The sequence below is a fragment of the Balearica regulorum genome, chromosome 24 (genome assembly GCF_011004875.1).
Source record: "Balearica regulorum gibbericeps isolate bBalReg1 chromosome 24, bBalReg1.pri, whole genome shotgun sequence".
Taxonomy (NCBI): Eukaryota; Metazoa; Chordata; class Aves; order Gruiformes; family Gruidae; genus Balearica; species Balearica regulorum.
This window is the reverse complement of record NC_046207.1, coordinates 3,890,026-3,905,886: the sequence shown is the minus strand read 5'-3', so window position 1 is coordinate 3,905,886 and position 15,861 is coordinate 3,890,026. Positions and strand designations below refer to the sequence as shown.

Here is a 15,861-nt window from a genome sequence, read left to right as displayed (position 1 = left end):
CGGACCGGCAGGACCCGGGCGGAGCCCCGTGGGGCGGGCTCGTTTTAGTCCAGAGAACTCCCCCCCCCCCACACACACCGGCTGCGGGGAACGGGTTCCGAGCTCGGTGCCCAGCCCGTCCCGGTACCCGCCCACGCTCGGGTGCGCCCGGCCCCGTTTCACCGCGGTCTCTCCCCAACCCGACCCTGCTGCTGGCCCGGCCCGGTCCCGCGGGCAGCCCTTGGCGGGGCACCGCACGTCCCCGCCCCGGCTCTGCCGCCCTCCGGGCCCGGGGGGAGCCTGGGCCGGCGGTGCCGCGCCCCCCGACGAGGCGTCCTGGCGGCTCCGGCGGCCCCGACCCTCCTGGTTCCCGCCGCCGGGGCCGCAGAGGGGCCAGGAACGTGCCCGGCGCCCCGGGGGGACGCGGGTGCCGCATCGCTGCTGGACGATGGCGGGGCCGGTCCCCGCGGCCGGGCGGACCCCGGGCTTCCCGCGGCGGCGCCGGGCAGGAAGCGGCTGTCGGCGGCGGCCTTCCTGCTCCGGGGGCCCCGGCGGCGGGGAGCGGGAGGTGCTGGGTCCTGCCCCGGCGAGGGCCCCATCCTTCCCCTCCGGCCTCGCCGCACGTCGCGGTGCGGAGCGCCGGCTGCCCCGGTCCCCGCCGGCCGGAGGCTGGGGGCTGCCCCGGGGCGGTGGCTCCGCGTCCCCGGCGGAGGGGGGGTGGGGGGTGGAGGGCGGCAGAGGACGCGCAGGGCTGGCCCGTGCCCGCAGCCCCGCATCCCGCCCGGGCCCCGCATCTTCGGAGCTTCGCTGAGTCAGGCGGGGCGGGAGCCCGGTGTCCCCCCGACCTTCCCGGGCATTGGCTCGGGAGCGGGCTGGCAGCGCTGGGACGGGCCGGGGACCGGAATAAATCCCTGAGCGCAGCCCCAGCTCGGCCGCAGCGGTCCCGGCGGTGAGAGGATGCTCGTCGGGAAGCGGCTCCTCTGCTGCCTGCTCCTTCCTCTGCTCCAGCGGGGTAAGGGCAGCCCGGAGCCGCTGCTGCGCGGTGCGGCCCAGTGCGGGGAAACTGAGGCTGCGTGGAGGTGCCCAGGGGGTCTGGCACAGGGTCTGGTGGGGCAGAGCCTGGAGCTCCTTGCTCCGCTTCCCTGCCCCTTGGCCCGGTCACTTCTGGTGTGCTCAGCTCGGCCTGGGAGGAGGAGATGTCTCGGTGTGCTGGGACCACCCCAGCTCGTGCCCCAAAGCCTGGGGTGGGCACTGGGGCTGTCTCTGGCTGTGCAGCCCTGGCAGCCCGCGTCTCCTTGCTGCAGGGCACGGGGATGCTGAGTACTGGGACCTTGAGGATGAAGGTAAGACCATGGTGCCATTGTCCCAGCACGGCTCTGGCCCCGGCTGCTGCAGCATTGCCGTGGCAGTGGGCTCTGCTGCTGGCGGAGGCCGTGTCCGTACCCCGGGGGTACGGACTGTCCCGTGGGTCCTGCCAGTGCCGACGGCACCGTCTGTCCTTCCAGATCACTACCTGTACCTGGACGAGGACGGTGAGTAGACGTGCCCTCCTGCAGTCCTGGCTGTCCTCCCCATCCACCCACAGACCTCGGTGGTCCCCGTGCAATCTGTGCTGGGGCTCACAAGAGCCCAGGTCCCGGCGTGGCTGATCCCACGGGGCCCCGCGGCCACGGGCAGCCCCAGCATTGGACCCCCAGGGTCACACGTTGAACTCCCGCACGGCAAACGGGGCACCTGGCGTGTGCTGGGCAGAGCTGGGAGAGTTCCCCAGGGGTGACCTCAAACAGCCCCTCAAAACCAGGCTTGGGGGTGAGGTGGCATCCCAGGGTCTGGCTGGTGCTCTGCAGAACCACCGGAGGTGCTGGGGGGGCCAGCCCGCTGCCAGGACACCTACCAGGACTGGATCTCTCTCTACTGCTGGGCTCCCTTCCATGCTGCCCTCATGGCCACCCCTGAGAGCAGCCGCTGTTACTGGGACCAGATCAGCAGGTGGGTTGGCGTCAGCCCCGGCGGTGCCGAATGCACGTTCGGATCGGCGCCGCTGCGGTGGTCGTGTCCCCGCCCCGGCAGGCCAGCCTCACGCCGCCTCTCCGCAGCACCTACAGCGAGCTCTCCGGCTGCACCCAGCTGCTGGCCCAGCTGCTTTCCTGTCCCTGGCCCAGCGCCGTCCTCGACGCCTTCTTCCTGCAGGTCCACGCCGAGTACTTCACCAACTGCACGGCGGCCGGGCCCCCCAGGCTGGGCGGGCTGCCCCCCGGGATGGCCATGGCTGTGGCCGTGGGACTCGGCTGCCTCGTGCCCCTCGCGGCCGCCCTTACGCTCAGCAGAGCCCGGAAAGGGGCTCAAACCCCAGCGGGCAGCTGCCCAGCCCCTGCCTGCCCCCGTGCCTGCGAGGGGCTGGAAACACCCCCTTTCCCTCCCAGCCCTGGGAACTAACGAGTGGGACGAGGGTGAGGAGACAGGGCAGAGCAGGGACGGGGGGGCTGGGCATCCTGGGGATGGAGGGGGTCCTGTGGCACGGGGTGAGGCTGCACCCGGCGCTCCGGATGCCTGCATCTGCCCTGGGGGGCAGAGCATCAGGAGAAGGGGCCCAGGCACTGGGGTCCTGACCCTGCATGGGCCGAGCCCCTTCCTCAGCACCCCGGGGTGGGGGGCTGGCAGGGAGCACCGGGGATGCCAGGCTGGGGGTGGGGAGCGAGCCCCAGGCCTTGGCTGGCAGCCACGGTCCCATCCCTGCCCATCCCCTCCGGATGCCCCAGGAGGGGGGCGGCCGGCCCGGCCCCAGGGCTGCGCTGAGATCATTGGGTGTCTCCCTGGCAGAGGTTCCCGCCGCCCGGCCGGAGGCTCCAGCAGCTCCAACAAAGAACAGGACCAGGGGGGCTCCAACCCTGCGGCACCCAGAGTGCCAGGGCCTGATGGCTTCCAGATGCAGCCGCTCGCCCGTGAAAGGTCCCGCAGTGCCCCGGAGCGGCGGCAGCCGCGGCATGAGGAGGGTCGGACGGCTCTGCCAGGACTTTTGCTGGGGAACGCGAAGCCCAGCGAGATCATCTTTCCGCAGCAGGGAGGGTCCGTCTGAGCTGCGCTTCATAGCGCTTGGATTCACGCTCTGCGGGTCCCGCGGGCGGGCTGTTAAAGGGGAAGCTTTGGGTTCGCACTCTGCCCTGGGCCAGAGGTGAAATGAGCTCACCCGGCCTCAGCCCGGTCCTTGGGTGGGAACGCCGTGGACCCGTGGGGCTGGGGTCGTCCTGGGCACCGCCGCTCTGCGGAGGGATGCGGGGCCCGCAGGCGGGAGCTGTGCCAGGAGCGAGGGGCTCCGGCAAAGCCGGGTGGGTGCCGGGCTGGGTGGTGCGGGAGGAAGGCGTCGGGGCTGAGGACCGGCAACGTCGGCCAAGTCTCTGCCTTCTCCCCACCTCCCCGCCTGCGCTGGCCTCGCACCCATGGGCAGGTCGCACCACCGCCCTTCCCTCCCCAGCCACAGGCGGGGGCCAGGGCTACGCCGGCGATGCCGTGAGCCCGGGTGAGCCAGGAGCCGCGGTGTCAGGGCCGTGGGTCCCCCCGCCACCCCCGTGCCCGGGCGGCAGCGCCTGTCCGGGGACATTACGCTTTCCCGTCCACTCCCTCCGGCTGCCGGGCTGCCTGCCCTCCACGCAGGAGACGAGGGATTTCACAACCCAACCCAGACAGGATTAAAGAGAAATACACAAGTAAACAAATAGCGGCCTCGTAAAACTGGACGCGCTGCGCAGGGAACGGAGCCTCTGGGCCGCCGGGTGAGGCGAGGGCTGCCTGGGTGCTGGGGCGCGGGAGCGATGCCCACGGGGGCCGGCACCGCGCTGCGAGGCGGCGGGGTCCCGCCGGGAGAGCCGCTTTAAAGCAGCGCTGAGCAATCTCATTTTTCACACGTCTCCTGTAGTCAAACTGCCCCTGTCAGAGGAAAGGAGTTGCTTCCTGTTATTTCCATTGAAATACTTGTCCCGGTCGTTAGCCGGCAGGCTTTTGCAGGATGGCACCGCGCACGCAGACGGGCTCCGGCCGGCTCTCCCGAGGGCTCCTGCTGCTCTGGGGTAAGTGCGCGGGGGGTGGCCCCAGGGCCGCGGCCGCCAGCGACGGGAGGTTCCACGCCTCGTACCACCCCGCACGCGGCCGCCGTCCTGCACGCGGGGCCCAGGGCTGGGGGTCTCGGCTCACCCCCGCCCACCGCCCACACCGGCACAGGACCAGCCTAGCAGCGCTGGGGGCGGCTTGGGTGGCCGTTGCCTGCGTGGCCGGGGGCCGGTGGCAGGCGGGCAGTGGGTGCTGCGGGGCATCCCCCGCCACGCTCATCCCCAATCTTTTTGCAAATGACCCATGGGAGCGGCTGGGGAGCCCTGCGAAGCCCCCGGCTGGGACAGAGAGGGGCTGGATGTGGCTGTCAGGGTCAGGGACCGGGACAGGCTGAGCTGCCCTTGCCACAGCCACTGTGCCAGCCCGGGAGCACTTGGTGGCCAGTGCCTGGCCGTGCCAGGGTTCCACATGAGCAGCCCAGGCAGAGCCCACCGGGGTGGTTCACCGTGCGACCAGCATCGTTGCCCCACACCGTGGGCCCTTGGCCGAGGGCGGAAGATAAACGGGACAGTTTCCTCAGGCCGTGGGGCTCCGGTGGCGAGTGGCTGGTGGCCAGCCATGGCGGGCTGTGCTGGGTGTGGAGCAGATGGCGGGCGGAGGGGCTCTCCGGCAGTGCCGTGCTGCGGCCAGCGCTTCCTCTTCCTGCCCCAGCCCCGTCCAGCTGCAATGCAGCCACCTGGGGTGATGGGGCGGCCCCTGTGGTGGGTCCCCACGGGTCAGGGCACGACTCGTCCCCATGCTGTGGCCCAGGGCCCCCAGACAGCCCCTCCGAGCCCTTGGGCAGCTGACCGCAGCCTGACTGGCCCCATCCCTGCAGCCCATGCCCGTAGGGGGGCTGGATGCCCTGGCCCCAGCATGTGCCGGGCTCCGAGCAGCACGCTTCCCCGTGCCCTGACCCCGAAGGACGCCTGGAACCATTTCCCTCCCGCAGACCCCAGCCTCTGCTGGGGCAGTTCCCGTGCACGGGGCCCTGCCAGCGCCTGTCCCCCGCTGACCCTGTCCCTTCCCCTTCACAGCACTCCTGGGGACCGGGGGCTGCTACATGGGTGCTGAGGCGGAGAGCTTCAGCCAGGACACCAGGACGAGCCCGCCCGTGGCCACGTTCAACTGGACGGCCCAGCTCGTGGGTAAGTACCGGGACTCAGCAAGGGCTGGGGAGCACTGTGGGACCGGTGGTGCCTGACCCCCTGCTTTCCCCCAGCCGCGCTTTCTCGGTCTGTCCCCAAAACAGCTGGGCTGTGCTGCGCCGCAGAGCCCCCCTTTGTGCTGGCCACAGTGGGGGCAGCTGGCAGCAGCCTGCCCTCCTGTTGTGCTCCTGGGCATCGCCCTGGGGCTGCGGCGTGGTCCAGCACCCCACGGTGCCTGTGTCCTCCCCCACCAGCCTGGGCAGAGGTCTGGGTGCTGGGTGTCACCCGCTGGCAGCTGTGGGCAGGGACGGGCTCTGGCAGGGGTGCGCTGCCCACGCTCAGCACCTTTCCTCTCCAGAGGAGACGTACACCAACATCACACAGAAGTGCTGGGAGTTCTTCGTTGACCTGATGAGAAACGTGACGGCGTCGGAGCTGTGCGAGTGGAAAGTCATCAGCAGGTACGGGGCAGTGGGATGGCCGGAGAGCCCTCCCGGGCAGCGCTGCAGGGACGCGGGGGCTCTGACCGGCTCTGGGGACACCCGTGCCTGGGGAAACTGCACGTGGGGACCCTTTGGTGGGGGCATTGCCTGTGGCCCCTCTGTCCCCATGGCCACATGAGTGGAGCAGCTCCCGAGACAGCAGAAAGTGTTTGATGGGGGCAGAGCCCCCGGGACGTGGCAACGGGCCACCAGCCCCTGGCCCGAGGGACCACCGGGCCACCTTCCCCTCTGGCAGCTCCTGCCTGCGCAGGGCTGGCTGGTACAGGCAGCGGGGTGCAGGGCAAGCCCTGGGCAGTCTGGAGGGGTGCTGCTGGGCCAGGGGAGGGCTTGGGGCCGCCCAGGGGGGTCCGTGCCTCTGGTGTCTCGCAGCCACCCCGTGCCCCCGCGGCTGTCCCCTCCCAGCACCCCGTGGCTCTCTCCCCAGGCCCTACAGCTTGCTGCAGGCCTGCCTGGAGGGCTGGGCCGACCACCTGCGCTACGGCTACCCCAACGCGCTGGCGGAGCAGTACATCTTCCAGAGCCACCATCGCTACTTCCACAACTGCACCCTGGAGCACCAGGTCTACTTCGACCCGCCCGAGGATGTGCTGCTGGCCATGATCATCGCCCCCATCTGCCTCATCCCCTTCCTGGTCACCCTGGTCATCTGGCGCAGCAAGGATGGCAAGGCCCAGCCCTAACGCCGCTGCCCGGGCACCCCGACCCATCGCCGGCCGCCCCGCTGCCTGCAGCAGGCAGAGAGCGGGCAGCGGCGGCCCTGCGGGTCCTGCGCCCGGGCACTGCCCCGTGCTTCCTGCCCCCCTCGGGCTGCGGGGCCACCGGCTGCTTGAACGGCCCCGGGGGGGGGGAGCGTGGTGGGTGTCATCCCGCGGGAGTCCCGGGGTTACCGGCACACGCCGCCGGGGCGGCCGGTTCCCGCTGGTGCCGCGGTTGGCGCCCCTTCGCCCTGCTCCACCGCCGGCCCCGCGGCTGGGGATTAAACGCTTCCTCCCCCACGTGTGATGCTGGTTCTTCTGCCGCTCGCTCCCGCCGCGGGGAACGTGCCCGCTGGGGCACGGGGTACCGGGTACCAAGCACCGGGTACCGAGCACCGGGCAGGGGCCGTCCCGGTGGGGCGGGGCTTCGTGGGGACGGGGCGGGGCCTCGCGGGGGGGCGTGGTTACAGCGGGGCGGGGCTGAGCCCCGGGGGAGGGCGGGGCTCCGCGGGGCGGGCCGGAAGCGGGCCGGGGCGGGCCGGAAGGCGGCGGCGACGGTTCCGGTGGTTCCGGTGGTGGCGATGAGCTTCGCGTGGCCCTGGCAGTACAGCTTCCCGCCCTTCTTCACGTGAGCGCGGGCCGGGGCCGGGGCCGGGGCCGGGGGAGCGGGGCTGGGGGGGGGCCGTGGCGGTGGTGGCGGGGCCTGTGGGAACCGCGGCTGGGGTTAGGCCGGGCCGGGTGTACCGGGTTCCCCCCCCCCCCCGGTCCCGGCCCGGTCGCTGAGCGGAGCCCCGCAGGCTGCAGCCTAACGGCGAGACGCGACAGAAGCAGCTCTCGGCCTGGTGCGCGTTAGCGCTCGCCTACAGCCAGCGGCACCGGCTGCCCGCCATGACGGTGCGGGAGGCCCAGGACAGCCCGCTCTTCGCCAACCGCCGCCTGCAGCGTATCCTTTGGGGCCCGGTGCCCCCCGTTCGTTCCCGGTGTCCCCACCTGCCGCCCCGTTCCCTGCCCTCCCTTCCCAGATCGGTGAGTGCCTCCTTAACCCCCGCCCAGGGAAGCTCCCGCTGGAGTCCATCCAGGTGGTGCTGGAGGAGCTCCGCAAGAACGGTGGGTACTGTCCGTCCGTCCGTCCCGCCCGCGGCCGGTGCCTGACCCGTAGTTAGCTGGGCAGGAAGGGCAGGAGTCACCGGGAGCCGATCCCCGGGGCTGGGCTGTGTCTCCACCCGCTGCCTACGGCTCCTCGGTGCTGCCCGTGCGTGGGAGCCGAACCGTCGTTTTCCCCGGGGCAGATAACGCTGCGGGAGGAAGAGGGGGGCTCGAGGGAGAAGGTAGTTTCTGTACGCACAGAGTTAGCGGGGAAGTTGGCGCGAGCGGTGGCACGGTGGGGAGAGGCGGCTACCTGTGGGCGTGTTGTGAAATCCGCAGGTTTGATCGTTACTGCAGACTTGTGCTCTGATCAAATACCTTTCCCCTGTTGATTTTAGGGAACCTGGAATGGTTAGATAAGAACAAAACCAGTTTTCTCATCATGTGGAGGAGACCAGAAGAATGGGGGAAGCTCATCTATCAGTGGGTGAGAACGTAGAAGCTGTCTCACCCACGGACCAGGCTTTCTGTGTCCGGGAGGACAGGTGGTATTGGCTGCGACTTGTGAAAAAGACCATTGTCATATTGTTGTCTTGCTTCCTCGCTGCTTTTACCTTTCTTCTTCCATCCCTCTCCGTTGCAGAGAAGTGTAGAGATGTTAACAGCTTTTTACTTGCTGTAAGATGCAGTTTGAGCAGGGGATGCACAGCCAGCACTGCAGCTGGCCGTTCCGTAGTGAGGTCAGAGCTGCATTTCCTTTCTATAACACGAGTCCTTATTGCAAAACACATGGGCAGAAGGAGCAGAGGGGCAGGGAAAGGAACCGTCTTAGTTTCCTTAGGCATCATTTCTTGACTCTCCAGTGCCCCAGAGCATTTCTAGGGTATTTTTGCTCATCGAGTGGTGACTCGTTCCATTTCGCTTGCACTGAGATGTACGAGAGATCGTGCCAAGGTTGTTAAATCACTCGGGTGAGATTTGCTATGTTGCTTTTATGTTTCCAGGTGTCGAAGAATGGCTTGACCAACTCTGTATTCACGCTGTATGAATTAGCCAGTGGAGATGATACAGAGAATGAAGGTAATGCCATATGTCATGTTCCGGAGCAGGTTTTCAGAGTGCGCTTGATTTGAGTGCATAAACAGTTGATTGTCAGATTCTAATTTTGTAGATTAAATATTTTAAAATTGCTTATGGAAGCTCACACTGATCACCCCTGACAAATGCCGCTCTGGAGGCTTTTTTACCATTTGGCATGAACATCTCCCTCTGTTATCAGTTTGCATTTTAAACCTCCCCCTGCCCCACAAGCCTTCCTACTGCCCAGCTCTTTATCTGGCGTGAGGTGCGGGGTGTTTTGGGTTTATGCCTAACGTCTGCGCTGCCTTTGAGACTGCTGTGACTCATTCCCTTCTGCCTGTCGACCTTCAGGCTTTGTTCCTGGTGCAGCAAAGTAGTGATGAGTCTGTCGGTGTAGCCGTGACTCTGGATTTGCTGTAGTGTTATGGCACTGGAGTCTGAAAGGTGCTCTTCAGAGCCCTGTGGTTCGCTGCCACCAGTCCCTGGACTTCGTAAGCCTGTTTGTGTCCTGATGTGATTTTTTTCCCCCTCCCGCCCTGTTGATGAGGATCTCTGTCCCTCGCTAGAGTTCCACGGCTTGGATGAGACTATGCTGCTCCGTGCCCTGCAAGCCTTGCAGCAAGAGCACAAGGCTGAAATTATCACGCTGGATGATGGCCGAGGTGTCAAGTTCTTCTGATAGGAGCCCCCTCCTTCCACTCCTCCCTGGCTGCTGAAGCGGTTCTTGCTGTGAAGGTTCGCTCTCCTGGCCTGGTGTCAAGCCGTGACTGCGAGCAGCTGCGTACTTGGGATTTCTTGGGGCAAGGAGAATCTGCGAAGCCTTCCAAAGACATGACTTCTTAGAAATATTCAGAGATCCTCTGTCTGTCTTTTCTCCCGGTTGATTGTGTTTGAGAGGCTAAAGCTGCTCTAGGCAGTTCTGAGAGGGGACCACCCAGAAGTGGAATAGCGGGACCGCTCCTCTAGCTGATCCTCATTCCTGCAAAGGCCATGGAACGGTCTCTTCAGCTGCTGGTCGAGCTTGGCCTTGAAGGGCAGCTCTTTCCCTCCTGCCAGCCGTGCGTTTGGGCTCTGCAGTCCCCGCTGCGTTGCCCAGCAGGATGAAAGCAAGCCCGAGGAACTCGCCGTCACTGCTGCGGCGTAGAAGACCTCAATGGCAGAATGATGTGTGCTTGCCGCAAAGCAGGCTGTAGAGCGGAGTGGGGGTGGATGCCAAGGAACTAATTTGAAGTAATTAAAATGACATGTATTTATAGAGCAGCCTGGGTGTTTTCGTTTATCTCTATTTTTCCGTTAGAAACAAAACAGAGCAGCGTACCAGATTCCAGCCCTTCAGCCATGTTTCTGTACCGCACCAGATGAACGCGGCAGCGTGCTGGGGAGAGGGTGGGCCTGCCGAGCCACCCCACTCGAGTGGGAAGCAGGCAGCACGAGTGCTTTTTTTCCACATGCCAGACCTACGGGCTGTGTGGGCCCTCGCTGCCTGTCTTCAGGGCAACCTTTACTTTCATTTTCCACATGCAGTCCACTGAAAGCTGAGTTTATTGCGGAGGTGATGAGGTAAGCGCTGTGCAACAGCAGCTGGTAGGGGGTATTGCAAGGTTTTTAGATTCTCAGTGCTGATAACGAAGTACCAGCTTGTCAGAAACCATGAATCAGGTACATTCTGTGAGCCAGTGAATCCTTAACCGCTGACCAGAGAAGCTGGGGAGCTGTACCGGGAAAGGATGGTGCTCGCCCTTCCTGTTCTTTGCCCAAGCACTCAGGGCTTGTTGCAGGCGGTGGTGGGGTGCTGTGCTGGAGCGACCTTTGATCAGACCCAGTGTGGTCGTTCTCGGGATCCGGTGGCCGTCCGTCCCCAGCCAGTGCTGAGCAGCTTGTCCTGCCCTGCCCTGCCCTGCCCTGCCCTGCCCTGGGAGGACGACTCGGCATCACTTCAGCTGCGGTGCTGCTGACAGCCCTCGTCGACGGTAAGTCATTTCCAGTGCAGACAAGACGTTTGCACTCCAGGCTGAGTTTGTGGGGCTGTAAAATTTTAGAATTTCCTTTCTGTAGCAGGAGCCCGTTGACCCTGGCTTGATGCGGGCATGTCGCTCTGGAGCTGTGGCTGGAGGCTGGTGCCCAGGGTCCCCCTCTGCGCCGCTGACGGGGAATTCCCATGTGCCAGCACTTCTCTGCTGGCGAAAGGCACCGGCAGCACTCGTGCCGAGTCACTGATGCTGGGCTAACGTGGTCTCTGATCCTTTCTGGAGACCGTCATCGCTACGAGCATTGAGATGACTTACATGAGCGAAGGGGACGGCGCAACCCGCGGTGAGGACGCCTGCCCCCCTCCTGCTGGTGCCGCAGCAGAAGCAAATGCTGGCGCGGGCTGTGCCACGCCGTGTGCTGGCAGCCCCGCAGCGTAGCCCCGCAGCTGACACGGGCTCTGCTCAAAGCAGGGGTCCTCCCTCTGTGTTTGCAGCTGGGAACATCTCCGCGTAGGAATCATCCACTACCAGTGTCTGCCCTGGGCTTGTTTTGATGTCCGAGATCTGCCTCTTCCTCCCTCCTCATGCCGCCAGCATTGACTCCTTCCCTCTCTGGCTGCTGTTTTCTCCCCTCTCACTGCTGTCGTACCCCTGCAGCGAGCTGTGTTTCTGTGCTGGCTGTCCTGTGCCTGATGGCATCCGCGTTTGATCCCGAATAGCGAGCCTTTCGCAGCCAGGCCCGGGGTGTTTGTATTTCTTGCTCTCTGTATGCGTGATGCCGACCTCTCAACATTGTGTTCCGAGTAGCATGTGCTGTTTGTAACCTGGCTGTCCTTGAGTGAGTCTGTGTTCTTAATTAAATTTGCTCCCTTCTTAGGAAATGGCTGATGTGACATTAGATAAGCCTAAAACCAGCCTTTTTCTTTCCAAGGTGCTCCTGGCAGCAATTCACTGCTCTTTTTCAGCTTCCTATTTAGTTGCTTACTTTGTGAGAGGAGGAGGAAGAGTACATCATCCTCTTCCAGAATGAACCCGGTGTGAAATTCCTTTTCCCGCACCCTCCTGGCCTGTTACGAAAGGTCGCATCCATATGGGACCGACTCCCTGTGCCGGGCACTACGGCAGCAGTGTTGCAGCAACGAGGTGTTCGCAGACGCCAGGATCTGCCAGCGATTGCCCGGGGCCGTGGGATGGGTCCTGGGGCCAAAGAGCCGCTGCCGCCTGGTGCTGCTGCCCAGGAGGGAGCAGATGCTCCCTGGCTGTTCCCTCTGCGGGGGACGAAGGCAATTTGTAGCTTGTGGTGATGTAAGCTCCTGCCGGCGGGTAAAACAGAGCATTTTAATTGTCCTCTGGAACTGGCTTCCTTACCTTTTTCTCAGCCCTGTATAGCGTTTGATGATGTAATCATGGGATTGGGACGCCAGAGCCAGCCCAGAGATGCTGTGAGGCTGCTCTGGTGTGGAAGCCCTCGGGTGCTGGGTAGAGATGAAGGAGACATGATTAGACCGCTCAGAGGGAGAGAGCGTGGCGGCCTCCAGCCAGCACTTTCCCCTGAACCGGAGAGGCCGCGCTTCTTCCCGGCGCTTCAGACGCAGCGCGAGAGCTGCAGGCGCTCCCGGAGCAAAGCGAAGGGCAGGGGAGGGCTGTGTTCACGTAGGACTATGGCTGGAACCCGTCCGGGCAGCTCCCTCGGGTGCCAGGAGACCGTCCGCCCCATCGCTGCCGATCCCTTCTCACGGTGGTTTGGCCTTAAGAGAGTTTAAAACCCAACCCCAAACCTCTCCGCACCGTCGCGGGCACAGTTCAGGCTCCGGCACCCAGAGGTGCTCTTCAAGCCTGGCCCCGCAGCCCTGCAGAGGGGCTCGCCAGAGAAAGGGGTGTTTCGGGACGGGGGGGAGGCTGACACAGGCCCCTGCCTCTGGCCCGTGGCCGCTCTGAGGCCGTCTGGCCACGGCGATTAGGGCTCGCTGGCCAGGGCGAGGCGGAGGTCGGGGCACTGGTGCCGAGATAAGGCGCTATCAGGCCGTGCACACTCGGATCCCACTGGTCAGGGAAGGAAAAACGCCGAGAGGGTTTTTAGTTAACGCGGCTAGTTAGGAGCAAGACTTGTTTCAGTTTGATAAATTTATATGTTGGGATAAACTTGCAGGCAGGTTACATCTGTAACTCTGGGCTAAGGAAATCCTCCAAAGTTATCTGCCTGGGGTTAAACCCACAGCTGAGGTTTGGGTGACATCTCCTCCTCCCCAAACTCGTGTGTGGTATGGCAAGGAGGGACAGGGGCACGGGGTGCTGAAGCTGGCCATGAAACAAGCCCCGGGTCGCTGCGGAGCCCTCCTCTGCTCTGACCCTGCCTGGGATGAGCACCCCATCCTTCACAGCCCGAACTGCACATCCCCCATCTGCGGGGGACGCCTGCATTCGGACCCATCCTGGCCCCTCCGTGATCCCGCCCTGAGGTCCAGGATCAGAACAGACAATTCCTGGCAGGGCTTGCTGGAGCAGGGAGCTGAGCAGGGCTTTGATTCATGATCTAATCCTGAGGAGAGCAATTACACAGTCCCATGTTCTCTTCCTGGCAGCCAAACGCAAGTGAGAAATGGGTTACGTTACCTGATTGCAGCGGTTCCTCAAAGCCAAGGGCTGGCGCTGGCATTCGCGGCCCAGAAATGTCACCCTGATAATGGCCGCGGAGCTGCAGGCACCATCTGAGCGCTGCAATGGGCAGCTGATTGTGGAGCAAGAACTTTTTGATTTTGGGCCAAGCTGGCTCCAGCTCAGTGTCCTGGGCCAGGTCAGGAAGGGACCCGTGCCCCTGCCCGGGCTGCCTCCCCCCTGCCCGGGCTGCCTCCCCCCTGCCAAGCTCACGGTGTGGGGCGGCATTTGGGGACGCGGTCGGGGAACTTCTCAGGCCATTCAGCAGGGAGGTGTGGGAGGGCAGCAGTCGGAGCAAACTTCACCCCTAATTTCCTCTCTTGTCTGGAGGGGCCTCACCGGGACCAGGACACTCCTTTGCTCCTCTGGGATCTTCTGAGGCATCTCATTTCACAATGAAAATACTTGATAAGGGGACACGAGCCTACCAGAGACCGAGCAGAGATCCCTGCCTGACTCCGTGTCTCACCGAAGAGCTCGGGCTCTCTGCCAGCCTGCGCCGTGTCCCTGTGCCTGGGCAGCGTGGGGCCCCTGGCAGGGACCCCCGCGTGGAGGTGGCCGCAGAGCCAGCCCGCAGGAGCTTGGGCGGCGTTTCGGCTGGACCCACGCTGCCGGTCGGTCTCCCTGCCCAGCTCGGGGCTGGCCGCCCTCAGGACCCCGTTGCGGATGTGCTGGGTCTGTCCTGCGGCCACCCTGCTCCGCGCCGTGCGGAGGGGGCGAGGAGCTGTGGCTTTTTCTCTCTTCGGGCTCCCCAGGCTGGGGATAGACGAGCTGAGTGCCCCTGGAGCACGTGCCTGTCCCGGGGCGGTGGGAGCTCCCAGCACAGCGAGCGCCCTTTCCCTCCCAGGACAGATCTGTTTTCGTGTTTAATTTAGGAATCCATCAACGTGTGCTGGCCGGTGCTGGGATCGATCCTCCAGCTGGCCCCACTGCTGCCTGAGCTGCCAGATTTGCCTCCGCTTCAGCAGCTGCAGAACGAGACGCGGCGCTGCCTGTCGTGCGGATCAGGCTGAGGATTTTCAGTCGGGAAGGACTGTGAAATCTCCACCTCTGCTGGAAGCTGTAGCCAGGACAGGCTGAAAATAAAAGCAATTACTTTTTAAGCAGGGAGGTTTTTAAACCTGACGTGTGTTACATGAGGAAAAGCTGCGGCCTCATGTCCTGTGATGGGCTCTGGAGGAGAGGCAGAGGCCGAAGGGGCTCCTCGCACGCCTCTTCCTCCCGTCCCGGGCTGCAACAGCGATTGCCCGGCTCCTGCGTGGGCTCCTTACTTTGTGCGGCCCGTGAGGTGCTCGAGGAGAGAGTTCAGCAGGAGCGGGAAAGCCCGAGAGATGCAGCATCAGAGGAGGCTGTGAGGGGATCGGGGTGTTCCCCTTTCTGGCAAGGGAGCTGGTGAGAAGTGGGCAGGTCTGGGGTAGGATGCACCTGAACAAAGCCCGTTGTTTGGCAGAGCTGAGTCAAACTGTCACGTCTTACAAGAAGAGAGTCTCTCACGCTAGGCAGGGCCAGCGTGAGCACCGCACCCGTCAGCCCGTCTGCCCTGGCCTTTCGTCTCTGGCAGCCGTGGATGCCTGGTGCTCTGGCCGAGAGGCCGCCTCTCCCCCAGGCAGCAGACAGAGCCCTTTGGGGAGGCAGGCGCTGAACACCCATCTTTCAGCTGGTAGCGACCGTTCCCTTGGGACCGTGCCTCGTGCACGTTCCGGGGAGCACAGGGCTGGGTGAGGATGCGGTCGCTGCTCTCTGCTCACCAGCCCACACTGCAGGCGAGCGGCTCTCAGCAAGGAGACGTCGGTCAAACCCCTTCCTGGCGAGGTGGTACCTGGCTCCTCTGGTGAGTTGGAGAGCAGGGCTGGACGAGGGGGTCGTGTTCTGTAGGAACAACGTTTCATTGAATGTTTCTCCCTCCTCCTGCCGGACGGGGGGATTTGTGGGGCTGCCGCTGTGCTGCGGATCCAGCAGCCCCACATCACCCCGCATCAGGTCAGCCTTTGAGGAGGACACGGTTGTTCTCCTGTGTTGATCCTCTCCTTAATGTTTCCGGTATCGTTGAGTAGAAACAATCTGACCTTAGGGAAAAGAAATTATAGCGCTGGGCTCGATTGCTTTGTGTTTTGTGTAAACAGCCTCACCGGGAAGAACAACCTCCTCCTTCAACCTGGAGAGACAACAAGCTCTTGTTGGCTGTTGGCTCGCCCAGGGCTGACACACACGCTCATATCTTCCTAATTGCATGGCCCTAATTTCAGAATTTCGGACCGCAGTAAACGCGGAGAGGAAGGGCTGCCTGGGACGGCGCAGCCCGGGGAGCGGGACGGGGCTTCTCCTGGCCACGCTGCTCCAGAGCCCCCGAGTCAGAAGCTCCGAGGAAACGTCTAAACCAGGCGCTTTCCTACGTTGCCCAGCCTGGGGCTTCCGTTGCAGCGGCCCCACGGCCCGGAGCCCCGCGGGGGGCGGTGGGCAGGGAGGGGGGGGGGGGGCTCGGAGCCCCCGGGTGAGCTCCACGGCAGCGCGGCTCCGGAGCTCCGGGTGGGAGCTGGGGGCTGTGTCCCCGGCCAGGGCCGAGCGGGGAGGACGAGGGGCGGCGGGGGGGGGGGGTGGGGGTCTGGGGGGGGGGGGGGGGGAGGATGCCCGCCGGCCAAGCCGGGTCGGGACCGGGGTGCGG

The 15,861-nt window shown here is 64.7% G+C and overlaps 3 protein-coding genes across 4 annotated transcripts; all 3 read left to right on the top strand.

The window, feature by feature from the left end:
• The first annotated feature begins 717 nt into the window (after positions 1 to 717).
• On the top strand, positions 718 to 2,432 carry LOC142605072 (uncharacterized). Of its 2 annotated transcripts, none has more exons than XM_075775184.1 (5): positions 718 to 991; positions 1,284 to 1,322; positions 1,485 to 1,511; positions 1,827 to 1,968; positions 2,076 to 2,432. In XM_075775184.1, exons 1-5 carry the CDS (start codon positions 937 to 939, stop codon positions 2,413 to 2,415), a joined length of 603 nt encoding a protein of 200 aa, XP_075631299.1. In that variant the 5' UTR covers positions 718 to 936; the 3' UTR covers positions 2,416 to 2,432. The 2 variants fall into 2 exon arrangements, with proteins under 2 accessions (XP_075631299.1, XP_075631298.1); XM_075775183.1 differs by having other exon boundaries at positions 1,458 to 1,511; positions 2,085 to 2,432.
• A 1,470-nt stretch (positions 2,433 to 3,902) lies between these two features.
• On the top strand, positions 3,903 to 6,708 carry RAMP2 (receptor activity modifying protein 2). The gene is made up of 4 exons (XM_075775185.1): positions 3,903 to 4,043; positions 5,100 to 5,210; positions 5,569 to 5,671; positions 6,138 to 6,708. The coding sequence occupies exons 1-4, from the start codon at positions 3,983 to 3,985 to the stop codon at positions 6,391 to 6,393; spliced, it is 531 nt and encodes a 176-aa protein (XP_075631300.1). The 5' UTR covers positions 3,903 to 3,982; the 3' UTR covers positions 6,394 to 6,708.
• Positions 6,709 to 6,930: 222 nt separating this feature from the next.
• VPS25 (vacuolar protein sorting 25 homolog) lies at positions 6,931 to 9,829 on the top strand. Its single transcript, XM_075774902.1, has 6 exons — positions 6,931 to 7,036; positions 7,206 to 7,351; positions 7,462 to 7,515; positions 7,893 to 7,981; positions 8,499 to 8,574; positions 9,141 to 9,829. The coding sequence occupies exons 1-6, from the start codon at positions 6,990 to 6,992 to the stop codon at positions 9,251 to 9,253; spliced, it is 525 nt and encodes a 174-aa protein (XP_075631017.1). The 5' UTR covers positions 6,931 to 6,989; the 3' UTR covers positions 9,254 to 9,829.
• Positions 9,830 to 15,861: the final 6,032 nt, after the last annotated feature.

What these genes read in the sequence shown, in the direction of transcription:
- LOC142605072 (XM_075775183.1), top strand. Translation starts at nt 937, where the DNA reads ATGCTCGTCGGGAAGCGGCTCCTCTGCTGCCTGCTCCTTCCTCTGCTC. An exon ending in CTGGGACCTTGAGGATGAAG is followed by an intron (nt 1,323 to 1,457) that starts GTAAGACCATGG and finishes GGGTCCTGCCAG; the next exon opens with TGCCGACGGCACCGTCTGTC. An exon ending in TACTGGGACCAGATCAGCAG is followed by an intron (nt 1,969 to 2,084) that starts GTGGGTTGGCGT and finishes CAGCACCTACAG; the next exon opens with CGAGCTCTCCGGCTGCACCC.
- RAMP2 (XM_075775185.1), top strand. Translation starts at nt 3,983, where the DNA reads ATGGCACCGCGCACGCAGACGGGCTCCGGCCGGCTCTCCCGAGGGCTC. An exon ending in AGGGCTCCTGCTGCTCTGGG is followed by an intron (nt 4,044 to 5,099) that starts GTAAGTGCGCGG and finishes TCCCCTTCACAG; the next exon opens with CACTCCTGGGGACCGGGGGC. An exon ending in CTGGACGGCCCAGCTCGTGG is followed by an intron (nt 5,211 to 5,568) that starts GTAAGTACCGGG and finishes TTTCCTCTCCAG; the next exon opens with AGGAGACGTACACCAACATC.
- VPS25 (XM_075774902.1), top strand. Translation starts at nt 6,990, where the DNA reads ATGAGCTTCGCGTGGCCCTGGCAGTACAGCTTCCCGCCCTTCTTCAC. An exon ending in AGCTTCCCGCCCTTCTTCAC is followed by an intron (nt 7,037 to 7,205) that starts GTGAGCGCGGGC and finishes GGAGCCCCGCAG; the next exon opens with GCTGCAGCCTAACGGCGAGA. An exon ending in AGATGATACAGAGAATGAAG is followed by an intron (nt 8,575 to 9,140) that starts GTAATGCCATAT and finishes GTCCCTCGCTAG; the next exon opens with AGTTCCACGGCTTGGATGAG.